This window comes from Euprymna scolopes, chromosome 39, assembly GCF_053919585.1.
Source record: "Euprymna scolopes isolate OS-2025 chromosome 39, ASM5391958v1, whole genome shotgun sequence".
NCBI lineage: Eukaryota > Metazoa > Mollusca > Cephalopoda > Sepiida > Sepiolidae > Euprymna > Euprymna scolopes.
Genome location: NC_136520.1, coordinates 18,826,018 through 18,842,230, shown reverse-complemented (window position 1 = coordinate 18,842,230; position 16,213 = coordinate 18,826,018). Strand labels below are relative to the sequence as shown.

Genomic DNA, 16,213 nt, shown 5'->3' with positions numbered 1-16,213 from the left:
ACAAGTAGAAAGGGCAACAATTTGTTGCTTTTTAGTTTTCCAAGAGATCATAGGTCCAGTCTGTGACAGTCTAAAACAATACCCCGCTATACTCTTTCTATCCTCAGAGTTAGCTCAATCTGAATCCAAAAATCCTTCTAAATTTAGAGGATATGTAGACTTTTTAAATATTAAAAATTGTTCCTTGGTTCCTTTTAGATAACGAAGGATTTGTTTTGCACGGTTAAGGTCTTTAATTGTCGGTTTTGATAAATTTTAAGATAGCTTTGTTACAGTGTAACATGTCAGGCGTAGTTGCGGTTATCAAGTAGATGAGGCTCCCTACCATTTCCCTGTATATTCGATTATCTATGGATTTTGCTCCGGTCCCTATATTTTTATTTATGTCCATTTCGACGGGAGTTGAACGCGGCTTACAATCTTGCATTCTGAACTTGAGCAAAATTTTTTCAATGTATCGTGATTGGTTCATAGTTATAGTTTCATTTTCACAGGTAAATTTTATACCGAGGAACCATGACAGTCGTCTAAGATCGGCCATTTTAAGTTTTTTATTTAATTCATTTTTAACATCTTTTAAAGTGTTGTCACAATTTGAGGTGAGTAATATATATCGTCAACCCAAAAAACCAAAATCAACAATTTATTACCTACATCTTTGGTATACATGCACGCGTCCACAAGACATTGTTTGAATTCCTGTTCTATTAAATAATTATGGAGTGTTAAATTCCAATTGTGTGCACTTTGTTTTAGTCCATATAACGATTTATTTAATTTCCACGCCCAATTTTTATTTTTCATTTTAAATCCATCTGGAGGGTATATGTAGATTTCACAGTCAATCGGAGCATTTAAATTAGCATTTTTTACATCCATTTGACGTATTTTTAAATTGTATTGAGCGGCAAGTTGTAATAAAATTCTAATTGTCATTAAATTTGTCGTTGGTGAAAATGTTGCAAAATATTCCACAGGCAATTTTTGAGGGAACCATACTTTTTAAATAATATAGTAGGCCATTTTCTTTAATGTCAAATACAGTTCCATTGGGGTATATCAATTTTGATTTTGGCCAAATTGTATATTCGCGCCTTGTTTAATTGCAGCCTGCACAGAAAATATGTCTTGCTTAAATGTAGGTATGAACAGAGCATTTTTAGAATACAGTTACAGATTTCGCCTTTATTATTTTTTAGGTATATTTTAGTATCGCCTCTTTTCAAGACTATATCATTTATTCTACTACCGTCGGCAAGTTCGACAAAATGACTTTGAGGATTAAAGTTTGAATCAAAATTAATAAAATCAGATTCCTTGGTGATAATGTGCGCTGTAGCACCACAGTCTACAAGGAGATTTTTACCGTTTGTGGTATTGTCAAAGTTACATGTGAATAGAAATGTATGTTCTTCCTCAAAGAACTCAACGTTTTTTATGGAGTCCATTTTAGAGCGTTTATATCGACATTGAACACTTTTGTGGTTGGGTTGTCCACAATTATAGCAGATAATTTTATTCTTTTTCTTGGGAAAATTACTTTTGGAGAACACATTGCGGTGAGGTGCGTAATTTGGTGGTGTCTGCTTTTGAGAAGCATTTTTGAACTTCATAATATTGCTGGAGTTATTATTGTCCATGAGCATACGATTAGTCTCTTCGTAACTGTGCAATGCCACTTTAAATTTGCTGAAATTTACGGGTTTGTCTTTCTGAGTTATAACAGTTGTAAATGGTTTAAAATCGGATGGAAGTCCCTTAAGGGTCATTGATATTAACAAGCTATCGCTTATTCCACCTGAGAGTTTTAAGGCTTTGGCGGTTGTTGCTGCCCTTATAACGTAATCGGTAACCGTTTCATCCTCGTTACGTTTCAAAGAGGTTAATTCTGTATATAGGGATATTATTTTCGGTTTCCCTTTTGATAAATAATGTTCTCTTAATATGTTCAATGCTTTCCTCCCATCATCCAATGTGTCTCTTATAATCAGAGACAGACTTCTATCGTCTAAACATTGAATCAGTTCTGCAAAAATAGTTGCGTTCTTTTCGAGAAATTTGGGGTCGTTTGGATTCTCTGTTGGAGATTGTACGACTGTAGTTTTCGAATCCTTAGATATTTCAGAAATTTTACCTGCCACAATTCGAATTTTGATCCCGATCCGTCAAAGAAAAGACGATGGCTGGGCCCATAACCTGTTAAGTTTTGAGACATTGTGTTGAACAAAGATGGCGGCGTAGTTCAGATCAGTAACCAAGATGGCGGCCAAGAATCAAATGCGGTCTGTGCCGTAATTAATGGGGAACTGATTGAATCCAAAATTCGACAATTTTTATAATTTTGAAACGTTTTCATTGATTGTTTAGCACAGCTGGTGTTTATAAATTTGATTGGCGAATCCATTCGTCTCATACCCCATTAGCAGTCAAAAACATTTTACAATTTTAACTGTGTTAACGGTATTTAATTCCAAAGGTCCATTCAGGTAATAACCCATCGTCAGTGGAAAAATAAATCCTCTCTCGAGGATGGAAAAATATTTTCCATCCTCGAGAGAGGATTTATTTTTTTATAAATGAATAAATATATATTAAAAAAAACAAAAATAATTTTTTAAAAATTGAATTATCATTCATATTTATTTATGCATCTCCTCACAACGACTGTACATTCCTGCATTGTTCTAGCCTTCTAAAAATAACTTTTAATCTAACAATGCTTTAAGCAAACTACGCCATACTTCTTTGTTATACAAAATGTGAGTTTATTAGTTGATTTTCATAAATTCTTCCCCAATACAAAACAAATGCAAAATTTTTTAGTTCTAAAACTGAATTATGTTTGAAAAAAATCTGTTTTTATTGTTCTAATCCACTGTAATTTATATACACTGACCCTTCCTTCAACAAAACTTGGCTCAGTTGACCCCCAACAAATAAGTTTATTAATTTTTAGATATTATTCGACCTGGACAATACTGATCAAGAACACAACTTTGTGGGTGTTTGTTTCGTAGGTTTTAACTTTTAACTAGACAGACACACTTAAACACAAACTGACCATTATATAATTGATGTACAATTGTTTTAATTTCCTCAATTATTCTTGGATATTTTTACTACAATTTTGTATTAATTCATTATTTCATTTGTGTTTTTGCAGAGAAAAATATTGATTATGTCTATTGAATTTTGAGGCTTAATAATTTGATGATTCAGAATTTGAAACGACAAATTATTTGGATGATTCCGACTATTGTTCTCATCTTGGTATTCTTATAACATTTTGGCTAATGTCGTCTTCAGCCATCTTCAAGGGAATCCTAGATTCCAAAATCTGTAGTGTTTCAAACAGAATTTTGATATGAGAACAAGCTACCCCTGCGGGTTAAATAAAAGTTTCATACAGATTCCCCAAGTTCGACAAGATGCACCTGAAGAATGTTGGAGGTTACATCAGTTAAAAAATTATGAGAACAATTCAAATGATCCAAAAAATATATAAATTAATAATTTGAATCTACTGATGATGTAAATTTTCCAGAACTTTTAATCACATTCAGTTAAGCTATTCAACATTATATCTCTCCAATAATTTTTTCTCAAAGAAACCTGTACAGCAATAAGTCAACTCTGAATTGTTCTTTCCAGAGTCAGATTTTGAAAACGTATTTATCTATTCCAGTTAGCAAAGCCTCTTGGTTCATATTAATGAGTTTTACCCCCACTTTTTCTTTTTTATGAGAGATCCTCTCAGATGCCCACTCCCAGATTTATTATCACAAGCCCAACACAAAGAATTGTTAATTGGAGGACACCATTTATTACCATGAACCTCACACTTTTTTCTTTTTATCTCCTAATAGTTCCCCTTAGCAGCTGGCTTCTTTTTTTTTTTTTTACTTGAGGATTATTGCTTATGAAAACCTTGAGGCCATTCTAGGATAAGGGTTAATGAGTGTTAGGTAGACAGTGAGACAACACAGTGATCAGTTGAAGTTGGGTATGGTTGAATTATACACAAGGACGGCTCAACAAGAGCTTATTTACATTAAATTTGAAAACAACCATGTTACAGTCAGCTGAAAAGCAGCCCCACGATATTGTGTTCCACGAACACAAAGTTGCTGGAAAGAAACTTTGTTCATGAAATTTTAATTTAGTTTTATACACAAATAGAGTGAACAAAATTATTGACAGTTGTAGCTAAACGAGTGTTTCTTGTGAACGTTTTACAGGAGGAGGGAGCATAGATTGAAGCCCAGTCGAGCACCTACCATAATAATAGAATATACTTGTAACATCTCTTGTGAACAAGAGGGAGTATGAAGGTGAAAACGTCATTCGATTTCAAAGATGTTTTTGTACCTTTTCAAGATAGGAAAGTGTTCCGAGCAGCTCTTCCTAAGATGTGGGAACAATGCTCCATCTTAGGATGTATTTAGCTCTTGTATAGAAGTAGAGGATGTTTAAGGAGTGAAATACTTTCAGGAGTGGTAGAATGATCCAACCGTTTTTCCAGAAATTTTGACAACCGATCGGATGTAGGTCTTCCATTTTAGATCAGGAGTGAAAGTCAGTCCCAAAAGTTTGTCAAAGCGTGATACTTCCTCTAGAAGAAAGTCGTTCATTTTAATTCTGGCTAAGTAGGATCAGAGTGTTGGTGGTGAAAAGATAAAAGTTCGGTTTTGAAACAATCCGGATAAACAGCAAACAGCTCATTCCTACAATAGATTTAGGCGGGTCCTATTAATAACCGCACTTAGCATTTTATTTGTTTATTTTTTGCATGTTGTTATGCATCCCAATCCCTATCTTTGTTGAAATTGTACATATTTTTTGTAAATATAAAAAAAATTACAAAATCATAAATTAGGTTAGCCCATACAGTGAATGTAGTATTTTGGTGATAAAAACAAGTTTAGAAAATAGACCAGATGATGACTTCTGATCCCACCCCATAATCCCACTCATTTTCGGCCTTGTGCCACATGTTATTTTACGAAAAATAATTTTGTAAAAATTAAAGATAAATAAAATCTATAATTCTAGAAATACTCACACTTAACTGATAATCTATCAAACTTACAAATATTTGCAAAGCTGGAACAGTTCACATAAAAAAAAAAAAAAAAAAAATCTATAAAATGTGTTTTTCCCAATGCAAGCAAATAATTCATAATTCATACTACATAAACTAGTAGGCTGTTAAAAAGTGTAACATCTTTATAGTAAAACTTTTCTCTTTACCTTATTCAATTTATCTTTCTTTCCTATCCTCAGTTTTCCAACATCCTTCTCCTCTTTCATCTCCACCCAGCCTATTCCTCTTTATTGGAAATAATGATGCAAGTCATTCAGTTTTTTTTGTTTTGTTTTTTGTTTTTTTTGATAACATTAGAAATGCTGGAAAAACAAACCCCCTGATGTAACCTGGCTCAGTTGACCCCCACCCAAAAAAAGGAATATCTTAGATACATTCAGGCAGGGCAACACTAATCAAGTATATATATATATATATATATATATATATATATATATATATATATATATATATATATATAGAGAGAGAGAGAGAGAGAGAGAGAGAGAGAGAGAGAGAGACATCAACTTTGTGGATATTTGTTGTTTGTTTTACTTTGTTGGTTTGTTTTTATGCATATGTAGTATTTACTTCTAAACATTATGAATTTTGGAACAAAGCTGCTATGCATAAAGTGTCATAATGTAGACCATTTTTAGTTTCAATTTCATGCTAAGGGGGTAAAGAGGAGGAGGTGAAAGCTATGCTTGAAGACTCAAATATCTCTTATTTTAACAAGAAATATTACACAAATTCCTCAAACAACAGTTTCTTTGGAGTATTTCCAAAGGATTTTAGGGTCATAATAATGTTGTAACACACCCATCCCCTATTTGAAAATATTTCAGATTTGTATTGAATCTGATCCATAGTCATTAGACATCAATTAAGCAAGATACCCTGGTTTTCAATTCAGATTAAAACTGGAAAAATGATTCAATAAATAAGGTTTAGAAATATTATATCGGTTTTAATCTTTGTTATGAGGCATAGAAGTAGTTTCTAAATTGTTCTGTTTGGAGAATTAATTTTACCCACCCTGAGATGGATATTCCACAATATGTGTGCGTGTATGTGTGTGTGTGTGTGTGTGGAAGGCATATTGAACATATACAGTGATTTGTTTAAATTGTAAGCACATCTGTCACCAAAAAAGACAAAAGGTTTTAAATAACGTTTCTGCTATTGAGATGCTAAAATATTTGATATTAATAACATCATAGTTCAAGTCAGAAGCCCCCTCCCAACCAGGCATGTAACGATAGAGCCAGGCCATGATGTGTTGCAGATACAGAATAGAAAGGAAAATATGTCTATCAAAACATTTGTCTTTTCAATTTTTATCTCATCATATTTCCGTCGTCAATTTACTTTTGTAAATTCATATTAATCATCATTTTTTCAAAATAATTACTTAAGTTACTTAATTACGATGAAATGATTGTGAGATGAAGAACCTTATGAGGAAAATTAATGACTGATAGAACGAACCCAGTTTGAAGATTTGTGGAAACTGTTCATGACATTGAATTTGAATACAACCATGATGTAATTTGCATGGAAGCAATCCTATCATGATGTACTCCACAAATAAGAAGCCCTTGCAAAAAGTTTTGTTCGTAGAAATTCCACCCAAGATAAGCACGTTTTTAGGATTGTAGCAAATTTACACAATTTTCTTATTTCAATTCAAGCTAGGACAAAAAGCTACTGAAACAACTTGCAATATCAATGAAGCATTTGGCCCAGGAACCACTACTGAATGGATGGCACAATAATGGTTAAAGAAATTTTGGTGTAGTGACGAGTTTTGAAGATGATGAGCATAGAGGTTGACCATAGGATGTTGACAATGATCAATTAAGGGGCTTAGTCGAAGCCAATCCATGCACAACTGTTCAAGAACTTGCTTCTGAATTAGACATAATGTATACAACAATTTCCAGTCACTTAAGATTGGAAAAACAAAAAAAAACTTGATAAATGGGTGCCTCATGAATTAAACGACAACCAAAAGAAACGCCGTTATGAAGTGTCATCTTCCTTTCTTTTACGCAACAAGAACGACCCATTTCTCAACTGAGTTGTAACTTGTGAAAAGTGGGCTTTTTATGACAACCAACAACACTTAGCTCAGTGGTTAGATGCTGACGAAGCTCCACGACACTTAGCTCAGTGGTTAGATGCTGACGAAGCTCCACGACACTTAGCTCAGTGGTTAGATGCTGACGAAGCTCCACGACACTTAGCTCAGTGGTTAGATGCTGACGAAGCTCCACGACACTTAGCTCAGTGGTTAGATGCTGACGAAGCTCCACGACACTTAGCTAAGTGGTTAGATGCTGACGAAGCTCCACGACACTTAGCTAAGTGGTTAGATGCTGACGAAGCTCCACGACACTTAGCTCAGTGGTTAGATGCTGACGAAGCTCCACGACAAATTTCCCAAAGCCAGAGTTGCACCAAAAGAAGGTCTGCGGTGGATCTCATCCATTGCAGTTTTTTGAATGCAGGCGAAACCATTACGGCAGAGAAGTACCGTCAACAAATAGATGAAATGCAGAAACTTTGCAGACACCCAGCATTAGTCAACAGAAAAAGCCCAATTCTACGCCATGACAATGTCTGACCACACGTTGCTAAACCAACCCAACAGAAGTTGAACAAATTAGGCTACAAAAACTGTCTCCTCTGTTATCGTCTCCAAACCTCTCACCTACCGACTACCACTTTTTTCAAGCATCTAAACTTTCTACATAAGAAATGCTTCAAAAAACTAAACGATATCAAAAACGCCTTCAGCGACTTTATTGCCAGCAGAATGCAAGATTTTTATGTTACTGGCATAAATACACTTGTTTTGCAATGGCAAAAGTGTGTTGATGCTGATGGTACTTATTTCAATCAATAAATTCTTGTTTGAGCCAAGATATGTTCAATTGAATTTAAAAGTTAAAAACCACAAGAACTTTGTTATTGTTCTAGATTTGCTAAAGTTTAGTTTCTATTCTCTTATGTTGGACTTAAGGAAGAATAACTTGTGTTGTGGTTCCAAAGTTCTTGCCATCTTTCATGGGTTAAATTATTAATTTGAATTTTCAGATCTGTGTAAGGGATTTTAAACTCATCTGAGGACCTACACAAAACTGACTAACTGCGAAGTCAGCTTTAGCAAAGAAAGTTTTTGTATAGCCAATAACACAGCACAACAATGACGAATAAAAATTGGTTAGAAAAAAAAAGTTTGATTTTGAAACTGAAAAGATAACTTTCTAGGTTAGATCAGTGTATCCTGGTTTGAATATTAAACAAAAACTTGGAGAGAAAAAAAAAAAAAACTGGGAAAGAAACCAAACAAAATAGAAAGCCAACAAATATATTCTTGACATCCATGTAACACAATTGAAAAACAGCATCATTACTTACCTGTAAAATATACCCCAAATTAAAAGGCTGGTATTTTTTCTCCACAGGTGTTGAATACCTATCATACATACATGACTGCAAAATACCAAAGATCCCAATGATAAGAAAGAAAATGGAAGACGTGAGGGTATCGATAAAGCATGGATTTAATCCATTGTGCTCCCAGTAAATGTTGATGGATGATCCGTTCCTACAATACTGCATCATCATGCCACAAGGAATTTTATTTCTAGAAAAAGAAAAAAATGATTATGTAAATTTAACAAGAAAAAAAAAATAACCAACTGTTGGGTCACCTGTTGAGCTCTGGTAAAATTATTTGAATCATTAAAATTATTTGAATCATTAAAATAATTAAAATTATTCTGCTTGTTATGTTGTTCATCTCTTTAGTTATGAATTAAATAGAATTACTACTTGGTGCTATTCCTTTTCGTTTATATTGGAGTATTTGAATCTTTTTATTCATTCTCTTTATCTTCTTTCGTTAATAAACATAATAGTCAGGTTCCTAATGTAATTTTGTGGGAACTTTTTGGAGATTTGCAAATCTATACATTTTTGGAAAGGTTTTGGTCTCAGGAATCAGAAAACCAATGTTTGCATTTGCCCAGATGCGTATATGGCGGCCATATTGGATTTACAAAATGGCCGCCATAAGATGTACGTTTTTGAATATCGCGGCTTCTAAATAAGCTGAAAAACTGATTTTAACTGCTAAACCTACATTTTCAGGGCCAGGGAAACCAATGGCGGTGGTTATAAAATTTTCCCAGATGTGTATATGGCAGCCATATTGGAATTTACAAAATGGCCGCTGTAAAATGTACGTTTTTTTAATATCTTCGCCTCTAAATAAGTCGGCACACTGATTTTAATTGCTAAACCTACATTTTCAGGGTCATAAAATCCAATGGTGGTAGTTATAAAGCAACAACATCTTTAACATTAACCTTTAGATGCATAACTGGGTTCAAACTGATGTGGTGTTGTTTTATTGCAATATCTTTGTAATAAAAAATATGTATCATTTATAAATTCATATTTCAGCTGTTCCTAAAAAATCTTGCTTTTATATCACTAATTCAAATTGTTAATTTACCTCTGATACTTTGAGAACTTGTTTTTGTATTGCTATTCTAACATTACTGTAATTCTCTCTTTGTTTGTAGGTGAGGCATGAGTGATGAGTCGCAAAGTAGAGAGGAAGCATGTCAAACCAAGGAGTCCAGTGCAGTGCATTCTCTGCCAGTCTGATGATAAAAAGAAAGTCTTGGTGCAACATCCTCGATTAGAGTCCTATGGGCTCGTACTGCAAGTAATTCTAGAGAGGGCTAGTTTGAATGATGGGGACTATATCCAAATCCAAAGGCGATTGCAGAACTGCACACCAGAAACATTGTGTGAAGAGAGGGCGGTCTGGCATCGCTCATGTCATTCGAGTGCAATTAACAAAGTTGAAATACAACGTGCAAGAGATCGCATCGCACACGCTTTAGCTACAGGACACTACACTGCCAAAAAGCCTGGGCAGAAAAGAGGAATTACAGAAGAGGCTGTTCCAGACACCTCTACATCTGGTTCTGCATTGCCATTCACACGATCACATACAAGTCCACTGGATAAGAAAGAGTGCTTCTTCTGCCAACAGGACAATGGCCAACAACTGTACCAGATCAGGACTGAGAATGCAGGTAAAACTCTCAAAGATGCTGTGGAAAGGTCCCATAATCCTGCACTGAAAACTAGGCTGAACACCTGCATATCACCAGGTGATGCACATGCAATTGATGCCTTATACCACAAAGCTTGCTGGACCCAAAATGTGTTCCATGCTCTTCGAGATACTAACACTAGAAAAACTGCTGAAGAACCCTTTCTACAAAAGGCGAGTCTGCTTGAGCTGATAAATCTTATTGATGTAGAAACAAAAAACAAAGCATACCTTGGGATGGATGATATTGAAACGACTTATGTTAATATGCTTGGTTCAGAAGTTTTTGAAGGTCATGTACCTGTATTCAGTAGAAAATGGCTGAAAGAAAGGATCCTTACTTATTTGCCACGCCTGAAGTCTGTTCGACCAAACATAAGGAAGCCAACTGTCCTCTACTCCCCAGATGCATGTGAAGAGGACATGGTTAATACCTCAATGACAACTGGTAAGGAGGAGAACAGCATGAAGACAATCTACGAAGCAGCACAGGTGATAAGGAAAAGCATTGTAACTTTCAAATAGCCCAAGGAAAGAAATGTCATGCAGGTATCTAGTGACAATAATGATGTTCCAGCTGAATTATACACCTTAATCCATTGGATAATGGTTGGGCCTGCTGAAAAGCTGGAAACTGTAAAGAGAACTAAAGATGTTGACCGAGCAACACTGACGGTGAGCCAGAATATCATGTATGGGTTCAAATCCAGTAAACAGGTAAGGTACAAGCCAAGCAATGAATCAGCATTTAAGTCACCCCGTTCACAAGGGAATTCTCAGGTTCTGGGACTGGCACTGACTGTCCACCATGACACACGCAACAAGAAGCTGTTGAATCTTCTCAATGCTCATGGCTACGCTATTTCACATCGCCGTGTCCTTCTCATGGAAACTGCTCTGGCAAATGCTGTTGTAGAAAACACCAGAGCATACCAAGGCCTCTATGTACCACCATTCCTGAAGAAGGGGACCTTTGTGTTTTTCGCCGTAGATAACACAGATTTTGCAGAGGATACTCCTGATGGGAAGGGAACCACCCACGGAACCATCACAGCAGTGTACCAGAAAGTTGACCCTTCTAAAGAACCTGTTGCAGAACCTTTGATTATAGGTGATGCAAAGAGTATATCAGTCACACCCTATCATGTAGACATGCTTCACTGTAATAAGCCCAAACCACAGGCTACCAAGAGGTCAGAACAGTTTGCCATTGGCCAGGGGATCTCAGAATCCTATCAGCTGACACAGCTTGGATGGGTTGTTGCATCTGCTTTATCCAGAATGAAACCTCGAGAAACCTCCAGCAAGATTCCAGGCTGGGCAGGATACAACTCACTGCTGTCTGAAAGCCTTCCCTTGACACAGGTTGGAGCCTTGCCACTACTCCCTGAGGTGGCACACGAGTGGTCAACTCTACTAACTGTGATCGTACAAGCAAATAAGCTGAGAAAGTTGGCAGTTGGGGAAGATCACCCCACAGTCATTACCTTTGACATGGCTCTTTATGAGAAGGTGGTGCAGCTCCTAGATGCCAGACCTGACTTGAAACGAATGGTTGTTCCCAGACTGGGTGAACTGCATGTCATAATGGCTGCCCTCAGAGCGCTTGGTGCCTCCATGGAGAACTCAGGCATAGATGATGCCTGGGTGGAAGCAGGTGTGTATGGTCCTGCCACGACAAGGCAAATCCTGAAATGCACACACTACAAGCGAGCTCTCCATGCCCATATCTACTCATACATAGCACTCTATGAAATAGCTCTGGAGGTGTTCTTCAAGGACAACCCACAATTGAAAGATGTGTGCCTGACGGCAGCAGAAGGAGTAGAAACTGCCTGCTCTGAGGATAAAGACACGAAGGCTGAATCCGTGAAGCAAGCAAACAGCACCCTTCAGGAAGCCTTGACCACTGCTGAGGTCATCACAGCATTTAAAAAAATGGAAGGAACAGAAATCTCAGAATGCAATGTTCAAGGCTATGATGAGGTACCTAGATTGGGTGGAAGCAATTCTGTTCTTTGTAGCAGCAACTCGAAATGCTGACCTGGAACTCCATCTGCAAGCTGGAGAAGCACTTAGCAAACTGTTCTTTGCCATGGACCGCATCAAGTATAAGCGACTCTGGCCAAGATACATTGCAGATATGCATGACTTGAGAAGCAATCACCCTCATACATGGGAGGAATTACGAGCAGGCAATATATCAGTCACGGAAAGTGTCATTCCCTTCGTGTCTGTTGGGGCAGACCATGCATGTGAACACCTGAACAAACTGATGAAGACTAGCTCTGGCATAATAGACATCTCCAACAATGCCAATGCCAGACAGAGATTTTTTCTGGCCACACCAGAACTTTCACGTCTGTCAAAAGAGTTCAAGAGTCAGTTTGGCATGGAAGCTGACAGAATCACAGAGCATCATGAGCTTGGACCAAGTGCAGTCAAGAGGGCACATGGTACAGTCGACAAGATCAAGGAAGCCTTGCTCAGCCATGGAAACCCCTTTACCACTAAAGTGGAAAAGCTGTACAATGTGATCACTAATGCCTACATCCCAGATGAGTATGTACCACATATCTTGAATATTGATGTCACTGGACAGAAGTTGTATAAGGATTTCGTGTCAGAACGGATCAATGGAGATGTCAGCCTCTGGGCCCCTGTGAAGAAAGAGAACAACAAGATGTTCCTTTCTGGGAACAAGAAGATTACAGTGAAACTCAGAGACAATACTGTGGATCTGAAGGAGACCAAGGACCTGTTTGCAAAGCTGATGGTACTTGCCAGGTCAAGCCGAGACATCAACCAGAAAGAGGCCATAGGAAACCATGAATTCACTCTGACACCAAGAGCACTGTTTGCCCCTGATGGAACAATGCTGCCATGCTACAACAAGTCCAAGTTAATCCATCTACTTGAAGACATGCCCCATGAAGACCAGTCACCTCAAGCTGGAAATTCTACCCACCAAGATGCAACGTATACAGGATTTACAGAGCCCACATCTACTGATCAGCCAAGTCGGAAGATAGCACTGGTGGATGGCATGGTGCGTGTGCAGAAGCTGAGCAAGAAACCAGCGACTCTAGTCACACTCAAGGATCTGAGTAGCTGCTTCAATGACAGACTGATGCAACTAACACGAGATTATGATGAAATCATCCTCGTTTTTGACACATACCGAGCAGATTCTCTGAAAAGTGCAACCAGAGAAAAACGAAGACAAGGAAAAGCTTCTGTTCAGTATCAAGTCAGAGATGACACTAACATCAAACACATCCCAATGAGGAGGTTCCTCTCCCATGACAAGACGAAGGCTGATCTGACTGACTATCTTGCTGCCCAAACTCTAGAGTATAACAAGGGATCATCCAAGCTGATCATCATATCTGCTTTTGGATACACTAAGAGCAACAGAGACCTGGTCTTTGAAGTAAATAACCATGAGGAAGCAGAAACGCTGCTTAGCCACCAGGCTGTGATGGCTTCACAGCGAAACCCACCTGATGCACAGTTAGTATTTTTCTCTCCAGATACGGACGTTTTAGTGCTAGTCACAGCAAACTATGACCTATTGCTGAAAAACACGTCCATTTCTATGTCCTCTTGTGTTATACAAATTGAACCACTGTGGCGAGCTCTAGGTAAAGAAAGAGCAAAGGCTTTGCCAGCCTTCCATGCGTTCACTGGGACCGACAACACAGGGAGGTTCTCTCGTATATGCAAGACAACCTGGCTACAGATCTACCTCAAAGCAGACTCAGATGTTGTCAATGCTCTGCAAATGCTTATGGATGAAGCAGAAGTGACAGATGGAATGCTGTCAAAACTGGAATCCTTTGTATGTGCAGCTTACTCGCCAAAAGGGATCAACATAAAAACAATCCCTGAACTGCGATGGCATCTGTTCTGCAAGCATAGGGCAGAAAGTGACAGGCTCCCTCCAACACCTGGAGCTCTAAAGCAGCATATTTTAAGAGTCCATGTCCAAGCAAGCAACCATTGCTCTGCAGATTTCACAACTGGATCCCCTGGAAAATGGGTACTTCAAAGATTTGGATGGCACCCTAAAACCAACGACCACAGAGGTCCTCCCAGCCCCTAAGGCCATTCTTGAGATGATCACATGCAAATGTATATTTGACTGTTCTTCTGGCAGATGCTCCTGCAGGTCTAAAGACTTAGCTTGTACTGATATGTGTCGGTGCAGCAGCCAGTGCGAAAACGATGAAGATTCCCAAGCTGTGATGTATGAAAGTGATGTTGATGATGATGTTGATGATGATTATTATACATAGACTATGATCAAACATCTAATTATGTTTAAGATGGTTGCACAAACATTCAAAGTTTACAGTTAAAAGGCATTTCAATAAAAATAATTTTCTGACTAATTGCCAGGGTTGTTAAGTTTTTTACTCATATGTTGGAGTATGTGTTTCAAAAGGGGGGTGGGGTACAAAAGATAAAATGATAACGTGGACCATTGACTTCCTTGACACTGAAAATGTAGGTTTAGCAGTTAAAATCATTGTTCCAACTTATTTAGAGGCCGCGGTATTACAAAACATACATTTGACGGCAGCCATTTTGTAAAATTCCAATATGGCTGCCATATATATATATATATATGGGAAAATTTTAAAGCTACCACCAGTGGCTTCCTGGACCCTGAAAATGTAGGTTTAGCAGTTAAAATCAGTGTTCCAGCGTATTTAGAAGCCAAGATATTACAAAATGTACATTTTACGGCGGCCATTTTGTAAATCCAATATGGCCGCCATATAGGCATCTGGGCAAATGCAAACATTGGTTTTCTGATTCCTTAGACAATAACCTTTCCAAAAATGTATAGATTTGCAAATCTCCAAAAAGTTCCCACAAACGTTAGAATTGTGCCATTAGGAACCTGACTATAAGTGTGACAAAAGCAAAACTAAATATTTTAGCATTTATTTTTGTGAGTAAAATATATATTAAAAAGAAAAAAAAAAGCATTAAGAAAAATGTTGAATAACTCAGCTTTTGTAAATTAACAGACTAATGTCTTCAGCACCACGCCCCTTATGCTGAATGAGAGAAGAGGGCTTGCACTGCCTCCGAAACAGTTCCTGGTGAGGATATGATACCAGCGGAAATATACAGTGCTGTGCCTAAGATACGTGCTGTGGGTTCTACAAGTCTGAGGCAATTTGGAGCACCGAAACATTCTCCTCTGATTGGAGCAAACAAGTGTTTTTTTCATCAAGAAGAGCATCGGAAAATATGTTCAAATTACCAGGGAAAAAGCCTCATTGATGTTGTGGCAAGGGCCTTTGCTGTTGCTCTGTTGCATCAATTTCAAAGCGTCCGCATCTACCACACCTTTTTCAAGGCGACTTTCAACCAGGCAGGTGTTGTATTAATCAGATCTTCAACATTCAGTGTACACTAGAAAATCATTGGGCATTTCAGCAACCCACAAACCTTTACTTCGTTGACTTTACAACTACCTTTGACTTCATTGATTGACACTCTGAACAATTATGTAGGCAGATAGTATGCCAGCAAAACTTTTGAGGATTGTTGAATGCTATCATTCAACGACGGCCTGTATATGGGCCTATGTTTGAGGTGAACTCAGGCGTTTAATAGGGCTGTGTGCTTTCCCCACCCCTTTCAATTGCGCAATCGACCATATCCTCAACAAAGCCTTTCAAGTCCACAAGAGGATTGCAGTTGAGTGAAACATGAGCATGTCTGACCTTGCTTGCAGATATCGTTCTGCTTGGATCCACTGGTGAGGAGGTGCAAGCTGTACTCGAGTGAGCACATACTATCGCTTGCAGATTACGAATGCGCATTGATACCTCCAAAATAAACGTCATGCCTTCGCTGATGGACAAAGGTACCTGGCAGTCACTCATGCAGAACAAAATTCACTTAGATAATATGGATTCCTTTGTCTATCATGGCTCTACTATCATGCTAACTGGACAGGCAGCCGATGA

At 37.7% G+C, this 16,213-nt stretch overlaps 1 protein-coding gene across 1 annotated transcript in view; it reads right to left on the bottom strand.

Annotated features, from left to right (window-relative positions):
- Positions 1-16,213, bottom strand: part of LOC145263665 (ATP-binding cassette sub-family B member 6-like) — a 240,895-nt gene that overhangs the window by 178,654 nt on the left and 46,028 nt on the right. The window contains exon 2 of the mRNA XM_080120537.1: positions 8,510-8,738. Coding sequence (XP_079976663.1) covers positions 8,510-8,719 — 210 coding nt within the window. The 5' untranslated portion in view covers positions 8,720-8,738. The remainder of the gene's footprint in view (positions 1-8,509; positions 8,739-16,213) is intronic.